At 59.0% G+C, this 17,613-nt stretch overlaps 2 protein-coding genes across 2 annotated transcripts; one reads left to right on the top strand and one right to left on the bottom strand.

The window, feature by feature from the left end:
• The first annotated feature begins 42 nt into the window (after positions 1 to 42).
• On the top strand, positions 43 to 2,691 carry MCRS1 (microspherule protein 1). Its single transcript, XM_034071653.1, has 13 exons — positions 43 to 387; positions 465 to 594; positions 689 to 847; positions 922 to 1,031; positions 1,100 to 1,208; positions 1,287 to 1,425; positions 1,511 to 1,586; positions 1,657 to 1,685; positions 1,801 to 1,893; positions 1,969 to 2,051; positions 2,129 to 2,216; positions 2,292 to 2,419; positions 2,497 to 2,691. Exons 1-13 carry the CDS (start codon positions 278 to 280, stop codon positions 2,581 to 2,583), a joined length of 1,341 nt encoding a protein of 446 aa, XP_033927544.1. The 5' UTR covers positions 43 to 277; the 3' UTR covers positions 2,584 to 2,691.
• Positions 2,692 to 3,044: 353 nt separating this feature from the next.
• On the bottom strand, positions 3,045 to 17,270 carry SPATS2 (spermatogenesis associated serine rich 2). The gene is made up of 13 exons (XM_034071650.1): positions 17,208 to 17,270; positions 14,153 to 14,375; positions 10,716 to 10,795; positions 10,410 to 10,518; positions 9,812 to 9,861; positions 8,691 to 8,940; positions 7,922 to 8,134; positions 6,843 to 6,978; positions 4,908 to 4,966; positions 4,444 to 4,553; positions 3,607 to 3,709; positions 3,319 to 3,521; positions 3,045 to 3,247 (listed from the first exon to the last, which is right to left on the bottom strand). The coding sequence occupies exons 2-13, from the start codon at positions 14,175 to 14,177 to the stop codon at positions 3,128 to 3,130; spliced, it is 1,458 nt and encodes a 485-aa protein (XP_033927541.1). The 5' UTR covers positions 14,178 to 14,375; positions 17,208 to 17,270; the 3' UTR covers positions 3,045 to 3,127.
• Between the last annotated feature and the right edge of the window lie 343 nt (positions 17,271 to 17,613).

The following is a 17,613-nucleotide window of genomic DNA, read 5'->3' as shown; positions in this document are numbered from 1 at the left end:
GGCGGCACCGCCCAGCGCGGCTTCAAGGCGTGTGGCGTGACGTCACCTTCCGGCGGGTACCGGAGGGGCGCCATTGATGGCGGCGGAGGTGGCGGCGGCCGCGGCCCGTTCCCGGTGCCCGCTCCCGGCCATGGTGAGGCCGGGCCCGAACCCGTGCCCGCTGTGAGCCCCGTGCCCAGGCCGAGCTCCGGGGACACCGGGGCTGTTCCTGCTGTGCGCTCCGGGGGGAGCCGCCCTCACCCCTGCCCCCCCCCCGGCACCGCCGCCCAGCGCACCGATGGCGTCGGGCGCCACGAGCCGCTCCGAGGACGAGGAGTCTCTGGCAGGGCCGAAGCGGGGCCCGGCCGCGGCCTCCGGCGCCGTCCCCAAGCGGCGGAGCTCGTCCCGGTACGGAGGGGCCGGGCCCGGGGCAGGGGCGGGCGGCCCCGCTCCGAGCCGCCTCCATTGCCCCGTGTCCCGGCCAGGTTCATCAAGAGGAAGAAGTTCGACGATGAGCTGGTGGAGAGCAGCCTGGCCAAGCCCAGCCGAGCCAAGGGCGGCGCCGAGCCCGGGCGCTGCTCGGGCAGCGAGCCCTCCTCCAGTGAGAAGAAGAAGGTGCGGGGCTGGCGGGGACCTGGGGGGCACCGGTGGGACCGGGGGTGTGCGGAGCGCGCAGAGCCCCGGTCCTCGCTGTGTGTCCACCCCCCAGGTCTCCAAGGCGGTGCCGCCGCCCGTCGCCCCCAGCCCGGTGCCTGCTCCCGGCCTGGCCAAGCGGCTCAAGAAGGGCAAGCAACCGGTGCCGGTCACCAAGGACCTGGGCCGCTGGAAGCCTGCCGATGACCTGCTGCTCATCAACGCGGTGCTGCAGGTGCTGGGGGCTCCGGTTGTGGGGGGGGGGGGGTCCCCCAAACTATCCCCTCCCTCACCCGGCGGCTCTCGCAGACCAACGACCTGAGCGCCGTGCACCTGGGGGTGAAGTTCAGCTGCCGCTTCACGCTGCGCGAGGTGCAGGAGCGCTGGTACGCGCTGCTCTACGACCCCATCATCTCCAAGTGAGTGCAGGGCCGGGGAGGGGCAGAGCTGCGGGCTGGGGGGGGTGTAACTGTGTCCTTGCCCCCAGGCTAGCCTGCCAGGCCATGCGGCAGCTGCACCCCGAGGCCATCGCCGCCATCCAGAGCAAGGTCCTGTTTAGCAAAGCTGAGGAGCTGCTGCTCAGCAGAGTGGGATCGGTGAGAGGTCAATGGGGGGGCAGGGGAGGCGCAGTGGGGATCCCCGATGCTATGGGACCCCCTTTGCCTCCCCTCCAGGGTAGCCAGCCCTCGCTGGAGACCTTCCAGGATCTGCTGCACAAGCACCCTGATGTGTTCTACCCTTCCCGCACCGCCAAGGCACTGCAGCTGCACTGGCAGCTCATGAAGCAGTATTACCTGCTGGAGGACCAGACTGGTGAGCGTGGGGGGTCCTTTGTGCACCCCCAGCACCCAAAGACCTCCCCCCACTCCTCAATTCTTCCCTCTCCTGTTCCTTCCAGTGCAGCCGTTGCCCAAAGGGGATCAAGTGCTTAACTTCTCGGATGCTGAGGACATGGTGGATGACAGTAAATTGAAGTAAGGGGATGGGGGAGACCGGGGTGGGGCAAAGAGGGGATCTCATTCTCATCCCACCTCTGCTCCATAGAGACGTGCGGGATGAGGTGCTGGAGCACGGTGAGTCTGACCCGCTCCATCCAACAGCCTGACTCTGTGTGGGGAGATCCCCCTGGAACACGGGGGGTGTCCCATAGGAGCCCCCCGGCCCAGCCCCCATCTCCCCCTGGTCCAGAGCTGACTGTGGCCGACAGGCGGCAAAAGCGTGAGATCCGACAGCTGGAGCAGGAGCTGCACAAGTGGCAAGTGCTGGTGGACAGCATCACAGGTAAGGGAGGGGGGTCCGGTTGTGCCCCCCCCCGGCCCCATGTGCCCCCCCATATCCCTGTTGTTTCCCCCCCAGGGATGAGCTCCCCGGACTTCGACAGCCAGACCCTGGCCGTGCTGCGGGGCCGCATGGTTCGGTACCTGATGCGCTCCCGGGAGGTGAGGCCCCCCGTCCAGCAGAGCCCTCCCACCCCATGGACCTCCCCATACATCCCCTTTTGCCTTCCCACCCCCAGATCACCCTGGGCAGAGCTACCAAGGACAACCAGATTGACGTGGACCTGGCGCTGGAAGGGCCAGCCTGGAAGATCTCTCGCAAGCAGGGTGGGTTTGGGGGGGTCTGGGGCAGGGGGGGGCCGTGCCCCCCCCATTTTCTCACCCCTTTTCCCCTCTCTCCAGGTGTCATTAAGCTGAAAAACAACGGCGACTTCTTCATCGCCAATGAGGGCCGGCGCCCCATCTACATCGACGGGCGCCCTGTGTTGGGCGGCAGCAAGTGGAAGCTCAACAACAACTCCGTGGTGGAGGTGAGCCCCAAGGCCATGGGGGGGTCCTAAGGGGGGGGGAGTCCCAGTGCTCATTCTTCGTTCTGTCCCTTCACCAGATAGCCAGCCTCCGCTTCGTCTTCCTTATCAACCAGGACCTCATCGCCCTCATCAAGGCAGAAGCGGCCAAGCTGGCCCAACAGTAATTGGGGGGTGACTCGGGCCCACCCCCACGGGGCTCTGCCACCTTCGCTGCCCCAGGGATGGGGGTGGCACTGCCCAATAAAGCTCCTCAATGGACTCGAGGGCCCGGAGCTGCGGTTCATGGGTTTAATCTCTTCAAATTAAGACATTTGGAGTTCAAGAAAAGGAAGGTGTGGGGGGGGTAAAGTTGCAGGACCCCCCAGCACCCCTAAGAACCTCCCCAGGCTCCCTGGGCCCCTGCAATGCGGCTTTAGGCACCCGGTCCCTCTAATGCTGCGGTTGAGCTGAGGGACAACACGGGGTGGGTGGAAGAGGGAAGGATTGAACCCAAGAGATTCCAACATGGAAAACCCAGGGATGAGCAAAGTGGGGGGCACTTGCCCTCCTCATCCTCGCTACCAGCACGGGATGAAGGTGGGGAAGGAGAGACTGGAGCTGGGGGGGGGGGGGGGGGGGGGGGGAACATAAGCAAATGTCAGGGGGAAAGAGGCAAAAGAGGCCAGAATGGCACAAAAGGAGCCCAGGACCCGGTGCTGGAGCCGCAGTTCAGGCGCGGGCCCCCTCCTGCCGTGCACGGGGACGGCGCTGGGGCAGCACCGCTGGCGGCCGGGCCTGGGCCGTGGGGGGCGGCTGCAGTCGGGATCCTGCTCCCGGCCTCCTGGTGCGCTGCAAGGGAAGAGGCTCAGTGAGGGACGGACATGACCCCCCTGCAGCAGCCCAGGTGCCGGTGCCATTACCTCTCGCGCCGGCTGCGGGGCGAGGCTTCCGGTGTCCCCTGTGGGTCCCTCTGCTGCGGCCACGGGCTTCTTGGTGCCGGTGCTCAGGCTGGTGGGGGTGGTGGGGCCGGGGGGGGCCGCGGTGTCTCTGGGGCTGCTGAGAGCTGCGGCTGTGAGCGAGCTGCACCGGGACCGCGTGGAGTAACTGTTCTTGGGGTGGGAAACTGCGTGAAGAGCGCTGGGGTCAGTGCTGGAGGTGGGACATGGAGCATCCCCCTCCAGCGGCTTGGGGAGCAGAACTTCCCTCACCTTGGCCAAAGGCAGCGATGCTCCTCTTGAGCGCTTCCAGGTCACAAGAGAACCGTGCCACCCGGCCCAGGTCCTCATCGTACTTGCGCTCACTCACAAAGTGCTGCTCACGAGAGGCAGAACACGAAGTTAGGGCAGGAAATGGAGGGGAAACATTCCCACGAGTGGGAATCTGCACTGGGAGCTGCTGGGGGCACTGGGAAGGGGGTTGCAGTGGTCACTTCTGGGAACCATTTCTGTTCCATGCAACTACCCCCGATCCATGGAACAATCCCTTCTCCATGGAACCATCCCCAGTCCATGCAGTTGGCACAGGCCCAGTCCCTGGACACTCACAGAGGAGCTGGTTTCTTGCTGCACTAATCCTGTTCTAGGGCTGGTGTTTCACAGGCCTCCAGTACCTCAAGGGACTACAGGAGACCTGGAAGAGGGGCTTTGACATGGAATGCAGGGATGGGACAAGGGGAATGTCTTTAACCTGCCAGAGGGGAGATGGAGGTGGGATCTTAGGAGGAAGTTCTTCCCAGTGAGGGTGGTGGACATGGAATGGGTTGTATGGAGAAGCTGTGGCTGCCCCAGCCCTGGCAGTGTTTAAGGCCAGGCTGGATGGGGCTTGGAGCATCCTGCTCTAGTGGAAGGTGGCCCTGCCTGTGACTGGAGCTGGAGAAGCTTTAAGGTCATTTCGTCCCAACCCATTCCATGGTTCCGGTCTACAAACCAAGGGCTTTAAATGAAGGTGTCCCCAGGGGAACAACCCCCTCCTGGTGGGTCTGAGCAGGAACCAGGGGAGGTGGCACCCACAGCCCCTGCCCTGGCTCCTGATGTGGCTGCACTCACTTTGATGTCAGCCCGAAGCTCCACCAGCTGCTCCTCAGACATCCTCACAGCCACGTCCGTCATCTTCTTCAGCGCCTCTGCCTTCCTCTGCCGGCTGCCCAGGATCTCCACTGGGAACACAGTGTGGCTCAGCACCACACCAGGACCAGCACTGCACCAAAACCAGGCTCCCCTGAGCCCCCACTTCCCACCCATGCACCAGCAGCACTGGGAAAGCCCTTTTTAGCCCCCCTGGAACATGGAGCTGTTTGGGAATAGCCCCCCCACGGAGGAGTGTCCCAATCTCAACCAGGGCACAGGGCAGGTGGTGGCATCGGGCACGTTGTGCGATGGGACAGGCTGTGGCTGGGAATGGGGATGGAATGTGGGAATAAGGGGGACAGGAGGTAATTCAAGGGAATCCTGGTGCTGGGGGCCCCTCCAGCAGCACCCACAGCTCTTGCTGGGGAGAACAAGGGGCTTACTTGCTTCTGCTTTCACTTTGTCCATCTCAGCCAGCAACGCCACCTCCCGATCCATGAGGCTGGAATGACAGGGAGAAATGGAGCATTAAACAAAGGCTGGTGCCATCCCATGGCAGGAGACCAGCGGAGGGCGGCAGGAGCGAGCCGGGATCGGCGGCATTCTGAACAACCCACATCAGCCTGTGAGCACCATTGGAAAGGGAAGAGGGAGCTGTGGGGCTTCTTCCCACTGGGCTCCATCCCTGAGGAAAACAGGGAACAACGTGGAAAAGAGGAGCTTAAAATACAAGAGTGAGGAGTGGGATGAGCAGCAGATTCCTCCAGAGCTGTATCCGCAAGCATCCTCAGCTCTGCTCATCCCAGGGTTCATCCCACACAACCTGGGGATGTTGAGAGCTGGGAAGGTGCTTATTGGGAATGTTGTTACTTGGGAATGGGATTTCTTGGAGCCACCACCTGAAAGGGAATCAAGGCACATCTGAATGCAGGCTCCCACTCCCACTCCGTGAGGCGGGATCAATGGAAGCAATTCCCTCTGAGCAGCAGCTCTGCCATTTACCTGCTTGTGGTGATTTATGGCCCATCCAGCTCCTGCTCTGGGCAGGATTGGTGCCACCAGGAACACAGCCAGGGCCCGGCCCAGGGCAGGGACATGGAGCTGGGCAGAGCCAGCACCCACTTGGGATGGAGCCTCTGTTCCTGCTGCTGACTCATGGGGAGTCACATCCTGGTCCCTCTCTGCTACCGCAGTCCCCCCGCAGGGTGGAGGTTGAAGATGTTTAAGCAGCACCCAGGGAAGCACAAAGGCTCCGGGTGGGATTTCCCTGCTGGGATCCTTTCCAGCCCCATTGGGCTCCAGCCCACAGCTCCTTGATAGGGAAGGTGAAGGTTGGGAACATCAGGAAGCCTTCGGGCTCAGCAGGACCGGAAAGGGCAGCCCTGACAGGCAGAGGTTAAAGCAGCCTGAGCTTTGCTGCTCCAATGCCCTGTTCCAGCTGAACAAACCTGCTTCCAGGTCTGCCTTTGGCAAGAAGGCAGCCAGAGGCCATGGGCTCTGCTGTGGGGTTTAAAGATCCACTTCAATCTCCTCTGGGTCATGGAGGGGGGAAACAGCAGAATGGAAAAGCCCATTAAAGAAAGTGAAGGTGCTGGAGGGCAGCAAAGGGAATGCTTCCCTTCTCCCTGGGCAGCAGTTCCCAGGGTGTTTGCTGAGGGAGGCACCCCCCTCCCTGCTCCCGGAACCGTGTCCTGCTCGGAGCCATGACGTGAGTGTTCCACAGGCAAAGGTGAGGAGCTGCCCCCAGGGAGAGGGTTTGGCTTGGAGACACCAAGAACACCCTTAACCTGACCTATGGGGCTGGGGGAGGCTCCTCAGGTGAAGCATTGCCTCAGAACAGAGCCAAGAGCTGGGCTGACGATGGGGCAGGATGATCCCTGGTGATGCTGCACCCCCAGCAGATGCCCGTCTCCCTGCACTGAGGATCTCATGGAGCAGCGTTTGCTCCTCACAGCCACACGCTGAGCTCCAGCGCAGGGCGAGCACCAGGCTGACAGCTCCTCACACCTCCTGCATCCACAATGACTCTGTCAGAACAAGCCCCAGCTCAGCAGAGCCTCAAATCCCACCTCACAACGAGCTTGGCCTCTGAGCCAGCTCCTCAGCACCCTCACAGGGAAGAATTCCTTCAGAAGATCTCCCCTCTGGCAGGTTAAAGCCATTCCCTTTGTCCTGCTCCTCCAGTCCTCCTCCAAAACCCCTCTCCAGGTTTCCTGTAGCCCCTTTAGGCACTGGAGCTGCTCTAAGGTCTCCCTGGAGCCCAGCTCTCAGCCTGGCTCCGTGGCAGAGCTGCTTCAGCCCTTGGAAAGCTGCAGTTTTATCCCAGGTGGATCTTCCCAAAGCTGGAACACCCAGCTCTGTCCCTGCATGAAACGAACCTGCTCTGCAGCTCAGCAAAGACCTGCTTCATCTTCTTGATGGAAGCATCCATCTCCTCCTTCACCACCACCCGGTACCGTGCCAGCGACACGGTGCAGCGCTGGAGATCTTTCACTGACTTCTCAATGTTGGAGCCTACCAAGAGACAGAGCGAGCTCGAGCCTTGTCCTCCCAGCAGGGACCAGCTACCCATGGCATTCCCTCTCCTTTTAACACCAGGCATGGGTTGGGTTCCAATCTCCCTTCCCCAGGAAGCTTCCAGAAGTTCCCTCTGTGGCAGTGATATCCCTCCACATTTCCCAGACCCCAAGAGAAACCAAATGCATTTGTGTTAGGGACCCGCTCCAAAGGCCACCCACCCAACACCAAATGATGCTTTGCATGGAGGGAATTCTCTTGGAAAGGAAGATGAAGGCTCTCTCCTTGCAAGGATGGCTCTGGCCCCACAGTGAGCTCCTCGCCCAGCTCTCTGGAGCTCACTGCTCTGCCAAGCTGCATTAACCCCAATCCTGACAGCACCCCTGTGTGGGAGGAGGACAAGGACACCGCCTCATGTTCCTGCACTGAACAGAACCACAGTGGGGTCTACGGTGCCTCCTGTCCCTAGTGGTGCCTGTAAGAGCTCAGCTGGGCAGGAAGCACAGGGCGAGGGGGGAACAGGGGACAGAGGCAGTGGCTGTCACCTCTGCTGACAGGATGTGCCCAACATGTGGCCTTTCTCACCCAGGTGAGAGCCAGGCTGGAGGTGCTGCGAGGAGCGACCCAGCCCCGCTCACACCCGCTCTGCTGCTGCAGGCACTGGAGCTAAACCGCTGCCACAGGTCCTGCTGCACAGGAGGAGCAGGGGGGCAGGGTGCAATGAGCTGCCCAGGGGCAACCAGGCTGTTTGCTCACATTAAAATCAATGTCCAGTGGGCTCAGCCCTGTCTGACAGTGCTGCCGTGCTACAGACACAGCGAGAGCCTGGCCTGCAGCAACCTGCTCTGGCACTTGTGGGGGCAGAGACAGCAATGGGAAGGCAGAGCTGACACTGGGGGTGCAGAGCTGGCAATGGGGGGGGCAGAGTCTCAGGTCTTACCCAGCTTCCTGTTGGCAGGAGACAGGGGCACGTCCTCGAGGCGGGTTGCAGACAGGGAGGCAGAGGTGGAGTGGCTCAGCGCTGACCTGGACAGAGACCTGCCCGTGCTCCGGTGCTCAGGCCGCTGCCTGAGGGATGCAGGGCTCTGGGAAGGATGCAGGGTGAGCGATTGTGTGTCAAAGTCTGCTATTCCATTCGCTAGGTCAGGCACTGCTGTAGGAAAGCACACTGCTTTAAAGGGGGAGGCTGGGAGGGCGGCAGAGCAAACCAAAGCAGAGACCAGCCCCATAGAGCTGAGCTGGCCTCCAAGGGGCAGGAGGCAGCTCCTCTGCTTTGGAAACACTCTGTGCCTGTCTCATAGAACCAGGGAATGGGTTGGAAGAGACCTTAAAGCTCATCCACTTCCAACCCCTGCCACACCTTCCACTGGAGCAGCTGCTCCAATCCCTGTGTCCAACCTGGCCTTGAGCACTGCCAGGGATGGGGCAGCCACAGCTTCTCTGGGCACCCTGTGCCAGCGCCTCAGCACCCTCACAGGGAACAGCTTCTGCCTCAGAGCTCAGCTCAGTCTCCCCTCGGGCAGGTTCAAGCCATTCCCCTTGGCCTGTCCCTACAGGCCCTTGTCCCAAGCCCCTCTCCAGGTTTCCTGCAGCCCCTTTAGGCACTGGAGCTGCTCTAAGGTCTCCCCCTAAAGAGCCTTAAGGGGCTGAATCAGCCCAACTCTCAGCCTGGCTCCAGCAGGTTCCTGCAGGGCTCCCTGGGCACTGACCTGCTCGGGGGGGCCCTGACGGGCACTCGCACTCCTCCAGCTCCCTGGCATCAATGGAGAGCGCATCCAGACCCTCGCTGAGGGAATCCACAGACTCGGTGTCATGGGCACAGCCGTTGACATGGAATCCGTTCATCCCGCCCTTCCCGGAGCTTCCCGGTGCCTCCTCCCCATTGGATGCTGGTTTCCCCGGCTCAGGGAGGCTGCTGGGCTCTGCCTGCGGCTTGGGTTTGGGTTTCTTCTTCTTGTTCTGAGGATTGGGAATCACACCACAAAGAGGAGGAAAAGCGTTAAGTGTAATTCCTGAAGGGAATTCTGCCTGCAGAAAGGAGCTGAATTAAAGCCTTTAGAGCCAAAAGGGCTCCCAGTCCTGGGCAGAGCGGGAGGGATTGACCCCACAATGAACACAGATCCAGCAGCATTAAGGCACAAAACACTGGTTAACACACAGGGGCTGAGTCATGATGGGGAGCACCCAGGTGTGCTGTACTGGGGTGCTGTACCAGGGTGCTGTGCCCACCCCTCATCCCCCAGCATAGGCCACGCAGCCACGATTCCTCTCTGCTCTCCCTACCCTCCCCACCTTGTGCTGCTGCTCTTCATGTATTCAAAGGAGCCCTTTTGAATAATGATGATTTGACTCCTGGTCCTGGCGGATTCAGGCATTAGAATATCAAATGTGGGCACTTTGCAGAGCTCTGTTTAACCCTTTTGCTGAGCAAACACCTCCAAAAGCTGCTGTGACAAAGAAATTCACATCGTCTGAGCTCAGCCCCAGTGTGACTGCTTGGCTCTGCTGCCAAATACAGCAACATGCCTGGAGTGAGTTACAGCAGAGCTCTGCAGGGACCAAGGGACCTGACCCACATCTCCCCCACGCCATGGGTCAGTAGAATGAAGCAGCAGAGAGGACAGGAGCCCAAAGCCTTTGCCTGACAAGTACAGCGAATGCAAATGTGGTTGATGCTGGGTACAACTGGCTCTGTAAATCACTGCCCCTGCAGTCAGGCTCTGCTAACCCACAGCTACAGCAACACCACACCTGCTCCTTGCCTCTCCTCTGGGTCTGAAGCTCTGAACACAGGGAAATGCTTTGGCAAGGTGCATTGTGAAAGAATTACCTTTTTCTTGCCTGTTACAGTCCATTCCTTCAGTACTTCACTGGCGTTGCCTGGAACAAAAGGCAGGGGTGAGGCTCTCCCTTGGAACACTCCCCACAGCTCACAGTCAGTGCTTGCAGGGACTGGTTTCAGTTTTGCTTTGGGAATAGAGTTTCTCCCTTTGAACACAGTCCCAGTGTTAAAAACCAAGGAAAAGCCACCCCTTCCCTCTGGCTTTGTCCACGAAGGCTGAGGGAGCTGAGATGCTGCTGAGCTCCATCTCAGCTCCCTGCTGGGCTCTCCCCAGAGACCGCCTGTCAGGAGGCTGCTCACACCTCCTGCAGGCCAGAGGCTGGCAGGGATGGGCAGAGCAGACAGAGCTGCAGAGCCCAGCACTGGCACCTCCCCAGGGCAGCAAATGCACCCAGCCAGGCCCAGACAAAGTCCCTTGTGTACTTCCACTCTGTACACAGGGACAAGAGCTCCTGCTCTCACCAAACCTGTACCTCAAGAGCCATCAACCGCTTATCTCTGACCCCAGGAACACACCCAGCTAAGGAGGATCCCCGTTAGGTGTCTGTGGATGTGCTGAGCCCCCCAGGCCACCAGCCACAGGTACCTTCCATGAAGGCTTGCACCGTCTTGTCCACGCAGTTGTCGAAGTGCTGCAGCACGAGCACAATCTCATTGTTGCTCCTGTTGGGGACAATGGCTCTCACAGCGCTGATCTGCAGGGGACAGAAGGGGACATGGAGAACCTGTGTGCTTCATCCCACCCAAACCATACCCAGGGACCCCCCATACACCACTGAGCCTGAGTAAAACCTGGCTTTTGATGGAGTGAGCTCCTGGCCAGCACCATACTTCCCTTGGGAGAGATGGGGATACAGCACCAGGAGCTCCCCAGCACAGGGCACTCATTTACCTTCTCCTTCATGTTTTCGAAGGTTCCTCCCTGGGCCAGCACCGTGTTGGACTGAACATCAAAAACAAAGCCAGATGGATCTGCAGAGGGAAAGCAACGGGAAAGGCTCTTCTGAGCACCAGGCACCAGAGGTGGAGCTCAGCTCCAAGCTGCTGCTTTGCAAGAGCCTACAAGTGAAGGACCAGGCTCTGCCCAGCCAGGTAGAACACGCTTTGCCAATGCCCTCCTAACCCTAAACTGATCCAGAGTCAGCTCTGGGTCAGTTTAACCAACCATGGAGCAAAGGAGCTTGCTGAGGCAGAGCTGCTCCCACTCTATGTCCATACTCATCCCAGCCCAGCACTAAGGAGTTAAGAGCAGCCTGGGAGCCTGGAGCAGTGGTTAAGAGTCCCCTCCACCTGCAGATACAAATAGCAAGCAGACTGATAAATGGGCTGGAAGATCCAGCAGCTTGTGTTCCTGCCAGCCACAATCTCCAAGGTAATGCTTAAATGTTCCAGGAGAGACCCACAACAGACAGGCATCACGCCAGCTCCAAGGCCCACCAGTGGGGCACATCAATCTGAGACCCACATGAGCTCCTGGTGCCACAGGGGCTGCAGGAAAGGGATCCTACAACACAATGTGCTTCCAAGCAGTGGCTCACTGCTGGGGAGGGTTCTCTTGCACCCTGATGCCTTGAGCCCTACATGGAGCTGGGGAGAAACCAGAGGAAGCTCCTCAGGTGGCTTTGGGAAGCACCAGGGGAGGGATATGTGCCACAGGGCCGCTATTCCCAGCTGCTGATCCATATTCTTCCCCCCACCTCCTCTAAATAAGCAGGACGCTCTTCCGAGACACCCCATTGACTTCCAGAGACATTGATGTAGCATTTAAAACAGCTGCCTCCAAGCCCTGCCAGAGCCGAGCATGATGGAAAGGTCAGGCTCTTGTGAGGCTGCACACGAGCAGTTCAATCCTTCCTCGTCCATCCTTCCCCAGGAGCACAATTCCCTCCAGCTCCCCAAGCCCAAATTCCTAACTTCCAGCCCCTCATCTCAGTGGCTTTGCCAGCATTGAGAACAGCGATCTTCCCTCAAAATCCCTTTGGAGCTGCCTCCAAGGATGTAGGAGCAGGGAATATGAAGCTCTGCCCATCCTGAGCTGCTTCCACTCAGCTCTTTCAGGGCCGGAGCTCAGCCCCAGTCCTGTGGATGGGAAGGTGTTTGTCATGCACGGATCCACCCGACACTGCCCCTGAGCACCCATAAACGGGGCTCTGCTGTGACACTGGGCATGTGCAGGAAGGATGGAATGTTAAATACCAGCACCGTGGGATCCCGGCCCCCAACACATTCAAATCCCATCCCATGGGATAGAAGAGGCTCCTGACCAAAGCTCAGGCTCTGTGTCCATCAGGCTGACCCCTCTGCATTACCCTACATCCACACTGAGCCCGAGGGATGGTGCCCATAGCCCCCACTGCTTCCCTGCTCCCACTGCATCCTCCAGGCACCCAGGTGGGAGGAATCCCAAAGCATTTCCTCCAGTGTTGCAGTGCTATTTATTGAAGTAAGCAATGCAGGATCCTTGCAGCTCCCCTGGGACCTTTGCTCTATGAAACACTCCATCAGCTCTTAGGGAAACTCCTTTAAGCCCCGAAGAGCAGCGTCAACTGGAATTTCTCCCACATTTGGGGTTTTGTGGCTCTAGCCAAAACTTTCCCAAAGACCCATCCCCATTCCCAAATTCCTGCTTTCCAGCCAGTGAAACAGCTCCTCAGTGCACCCCTGGGAGCAGGAGCCCATGTGCTGCTTCCCTCAGGACCTGCCGTGCCCAAAGTGTGGCTGGATGTGACCTGACTGCTTTCGTCCTCTGCACAGATCTGATGAGTAAAGAGTGAGTAACCTCCAGCAGCACTGAGCCCTGCACAGCTGCACCACTCAGAGCTGAGCTGTTCATCGCTGTGCTCATGGCACTGCTGGACCAGGGGGGCTCCCATCCCTTCCACAACTGCTGCATTATTCAAAGTGGGCCTGGCTGGCTCCTCTTTCCCAACACTTCCTCCAGTCCTTTGTTCTGCTGCCAAGGGGCTTTGTTCCGCTTCCAGAACAAGCCATTCCTTACCTGAGCAGCAGCAAAGCTCCCTGGCAGAGGGCTGGGAATAGCTCCTTGCCTGCATTAACATTCCAAAGCAGCAGGAAAGTGGTCATTGGCAATTCAAGGCCAGGCAGGAGGCTTGGTTTAACCCTCACTTCCCCTCAAGGCCTGGTGCTGGAGAGCAGCAGGACAAAGCCTTGAGCATCCTGCTCTGTGTCATAGTCCAGATCCCTTCACTTTCCTTCAGGAGCCCTCCAGGTGTTTGCTCCGTGCTGCTCTCCTTCAGCCAGACCCCCAGGATCAGCTTCCCATGATCCCTCTCCCTGTTCCCCACCAGGACCCATTATTCCCCTCCTGGTCCTCCTGTTTGCCTCTTGCCAGGCTCCGCTCCCAGCATCGTTCCATCTTCCTCATGCTCCTGAAGCTTCCAGGAGCACAAGGAACAAGCAGCACCTTCCAAACCCACTCCCACATCATCCTACCCAGTTGCCACAGCTGCTCCTCAAGGCTCTGAACCCACCAAGGGCTGGGCTGTCCGAGGACACAGCTCCTCAGTTAGGCAGCGTTGCTACGGAGAACAAAAGCTGCTCGGATGCAGACGATGGGAATTGTCAGCCTCATTCCCTTCAATTATTAATTAGGAGCCAGTTCAAATAGAAGGAGAAGCCACAAACCCCCTTGCTCCCCCCAGCACCACACAGTGGGATTAATTCTCCACTCGGGACAAAGCTCATCCCTCCCTGGAATACACTGCCTGGGGCAGGAGCAGCTTTGCCAGAGGAAGAGGCAAACCAGGGAGGACAAAGCAAGGAGAAAAGCTGCTCTCAACCTGCTTCTTGTCCTTTTCCACGGGGAAAAGGGATTGAAAGAGGTCAAGTTTGGATCAGGGAGCTGAGCTTGCCCATCCCAAGCTTCCCAGTTGGATTCCTGGCAGGACAAGGGCCAAGGCAGGAATGGGGTTTTTGTAGAGCTGATCCCATATGGAACTCATAATTCCTCATGAAGGATCCAGAATTCCCTGTGAGGGACCTCTTGGGTTCCCCCTGCCCTGGGGCCAGAAGGCATCAACTGGGGACCCCAGTCCAATGCATCCAAAGGGCTCTGCAGCCCTGCTGGATCCTGGTTTTCCTCTCCCACCTGCACCCGTCATGTACCCAGTGGGATTCAGGAAGACGATCCCTGTCCAAGCACACATGAAATGCTGCTGAAGCTGTCACCAGGAGGCTCGGAGCTGTCACCAGGGAGGTGACAAGGAGCTGCAGCAGCTCTGATGGGGACCCAGCAAACCCAATTAACCCCTTCCCTAATGGTGAGCTTAGGAATCACTGGTGCCCATTGCAGCGTTCCATGGCTCTTACCTCTGGTGTTTTGCTTCCTAGACATTTCCAGGCACACGGGAAGGGGGAATGACAACAGCAGCAGAATCCTCACCCCCGAGCAATGGATCTGAGTGGGAAGCAGCAGGGATCTGGGATGGGATGGTCAAACAGGGTCTGGGGTAGCAGCTGCAATCACTGTGCTTCCTGGGAAGAGGAGCTCCTGGTCAGGAAGGCTTCCCTGGCAAAGGGAAAGTCTCAGGGTCTGGAAAGGAAAGAAATGGGAATATCAAGGAAGGAAAGGGTTGAAGTGATGCTCAGGACACCCCCAAGCTTCTTAGGAAGGGAATCAGTGTCAAGCAGGGAAAGGGAGGGATGTGAAACAGCACCAGGATCCAGGTGCAATTCCAACAGGCTCCATTCCAAGCTGCTTTAAACCAGTGCCTAAGGAAGGAGGGATGAACCCCCTGGAACAGCAGCGTTCTCATCAGTTTTTCAATGCCCTTTCCCTGCTTAATCCAAGCAAGCTGGAGCCCAAACCTGCCCTGTCCATGTGGAATTACAGCATTCCCTGTGCCAGCCCTGACTAAGGGAGGCAGTGAGAGGCTGGTGACAGGTTAAACAAAGAACAAGAGGATCCATAAGGTAAGGAAACAATGGAAGGGGAGGATCCGGCCCTGCACAAAGCTTCAAAGCTGGAAGCAAAATGGGAAAAAATAGGGAAAACCAGGGAAAAGCCACCCCCAAGCACTGGCCATTGGATGTGAGGAATGCAGCGAGGCTCCTGGCACACAGGAACTGGCCTCAGTGCGGCAGGTTCAGCTCCAGGGTCCAAACCCAGACATTCCCATCATTGGGATCTTATTTGCTCCAGGATAGTTTTGAATCCCTGCCCCTGAAACTCCAAATCCCAGAGCACAAAAAGGGATTTTTACCTGCCAAGAATCCCAGAACATTCCCAGATAAATCCTTTCATTCCTTCAGAGGCACCAAATCCCCCCCTGGGAAACACGATGGCCATTCAGCTCTGCTCCTGCTGGGAATTCTGTGCGGGATCAGGCACGGTTCGGAGCTCAGAGCTCGCTCCGAGTAGTTTCACTTCCCACTGTGGCTGCACCGGGAATGGCTCCAGAGGTGGGAGATAAGGGCGGGTGGGGAAGGTGCCCTGTGACACCGGAGCTCTGTACCTGATCCCAGGCTGAAAAGCCAATCCCAAAGCACTTTAGCAGCCCAGAAAGGGAGTTTTCCCTGTTCCAAAGGGGACAACTAAACCGTGCTGAAGTCCTGTGGTGGGAACAAACATAGAACGGGCTTGGAATTACTCCTTGGCAAGCTGGATTCCAAGCATGGGAGTGATACCAGGCTGGCAACCAAAGCCTACAGGGATGCAAGGATGGGAAGATGCAGCCCATGGAAAGAGCCCCCTGTTACCAACACAGGAAAAGTTCAGCAGATCCCATTGGAAACAAACGTTCCCGTTAACGGCACAACCAGTGGCTCCTTTGGGAAGCAGGAAAAGCTCCAGCACTTTAGAGGCAGCAGGAAAGAGCTGGGTTCGGGATCAAACACAGCAGCTTCTCCCACTCCAGCAGCCGACTCTGGAGCTCAATGGCTCCCTATGGAAGGGAAAGGGATGAACAGGGAACAGTTTGTCTGGATTTGCGTTTAGGAGGCTGTGGAAGAGCTTTTTGCTGGGAAATGGGGAATTCTGAGAGGGAATGTGCTGCCAGAGGGGTTTCACATCCACACGGTGCAGCAGCACCTGGCTCTGGGGCTCAGCAGCCACTTCACTTCCCGGTTTTTATCTCCATGGAGCTCATCCAGAGCCACTCCTAGAGCCATCCCAGAACCATTCCCAGAGCATGTCCCAGAGGAGAAATGCTCCAGGGTGTAACTGAGCACTGTGAATACAACCCCATTGTCCAAGCCTCCAGCACCTCAGGAATGCGGGAGCTTCCCCAGCCCTGAATCCCTCCTGTAGGGAATTAACTCCATTCCCAGCCTGGGCCAGCTCCAGAAGGGACAGTTCCATTGGGGATACCTGGATTTATTCTACCTGCCATAGGACACAGGAAGTTTTAGCTGCAGATCCCAGTTCACGCACACACTCACTCCAATAGAGCCTCCATCCTTCCTGCTCCAAGAACTTTTCTTCCCTGAAACAGGCCACGGATCATTCCCATTGGAATCCCACATCCAGGAGCAGGGAACTGCAACCTGGGGATGGGGTTTTATCCCCTCAAACCCTTTCCCAAAGCTCCTTCCAGCAAACGCCGGCCGCACTGGAGCAAGGCACTGGCATGAACCAGCCTTTCCCTTTGGATGTGGCCTTTCCTGCTGCTGGAGGAAGGATTGGGAATGATACAATGACAAGAACCATCTGAGGATGAATACAATCAGGTTCTCAGTACCCCTCATGGATCTGGGGAAGGCAGTTCCTGGTGTTTCCTTGGGAAGCAGCACGAAGCTGGAAGACAACAGGCTATATCCTGATTAAATTCCCACTTTCCATGTCCCTGCTCCCACTGCGCTATGCCCAGGCATTCACAACTCCCAACCATGCCCCTCTCAGCCTTCACTGGCCAGCACTTAGGGCAAAAAGAAGGAACAGGATGGATTCCCGAGGGGAAAACACAAGGAAACACCGCGATACATCCCAATGGTGCTTCCCAACACTGGGATCCAGCTTCCAAAGCCCACACAGCGCTCGGAGATGCCTGAACAAGGAGCAGAGCGGGGTCAGGGCTCCTTGGGCAGCATTCCTGCTGGGATGCTGTTGCCACACTCAGATTCCACAAACTGGGAATCACCGGTGGGATCAAGATCCTCGGTACCCTCAGAGAGACGTGGACACACTTCTCCCCAGGGCTGGGAACAGGGGTTGGAGGGGGATCCCTGCTCCCCATGGAGCGGATGGGGCTGGAGGGGGGGTCATCTCCATCACCCCCCCCCCCACAGCACCCCCATTACCCCCATAACCACCCTCAAAGCCGCTCCCCCCACGGCCGCCCCACCGAGGCCTCCCCGGCCCCAGTAGGCGCTCAGGGCCCACCCGGTGCCCACCCGCGGCCCTGGCCCCGGTGCCGCCCCCCCTCACCTCAGACCGCCGCGATGCACCGGGAGGGGGGCGGAGGGCCGCGGCCCGGCAGGAGCCCTGAAGCCGCCCTACAACCAATCAGGACGCGGCCACCGCTCGCCAGCCAATGGCGACGTGGGATCTCCGCAAAGCTCCCGCCCCCCTCCAATGAGAGAGGGGGAAAGGGCCGGCTTAGTCCGCCCTCCTGGTCCGCCAGCCTTTCAGATGCGACGCCCGGGCCGGGCCGAGCGCTTCTGGCCAATGAGAGGGGAGCAGGGAGCCGCGGCGCGAGGAGAGTTCTGCCTCGCCAGCCAATGGAGAAGAGGCCCTGCCGACCGAACAGCAAAAGTCCCGCCCACCCACGCCAGGAAAGGCGGGACCAACCTCCGCAGAGAGCCAATCGGATCCAGGAGGGACGGGCCGGGGC

This window comes from Melopsittacus undulatus, chromosome 21 (assembly GCF_012275295.1).
Source record: "Melopsittacus undulatus isolate bMelUnd1 chromosome 21, bMelUnd1.mat.Z, whole genome shotgun sequence".
NCBI classification, from domain to species: domain Eukaryota; kingdom Metazoa; phylum Chordata; class Aves; order Psittaciformes; family Psittaculidae; genus Melopsittacus; species Melopsittacus undulatus.
The sequence above is the reverse complement of the archived record's forward strand: the minus strand, read 5'-3'. Positions and strand labels throughout refer to the sequence as shown.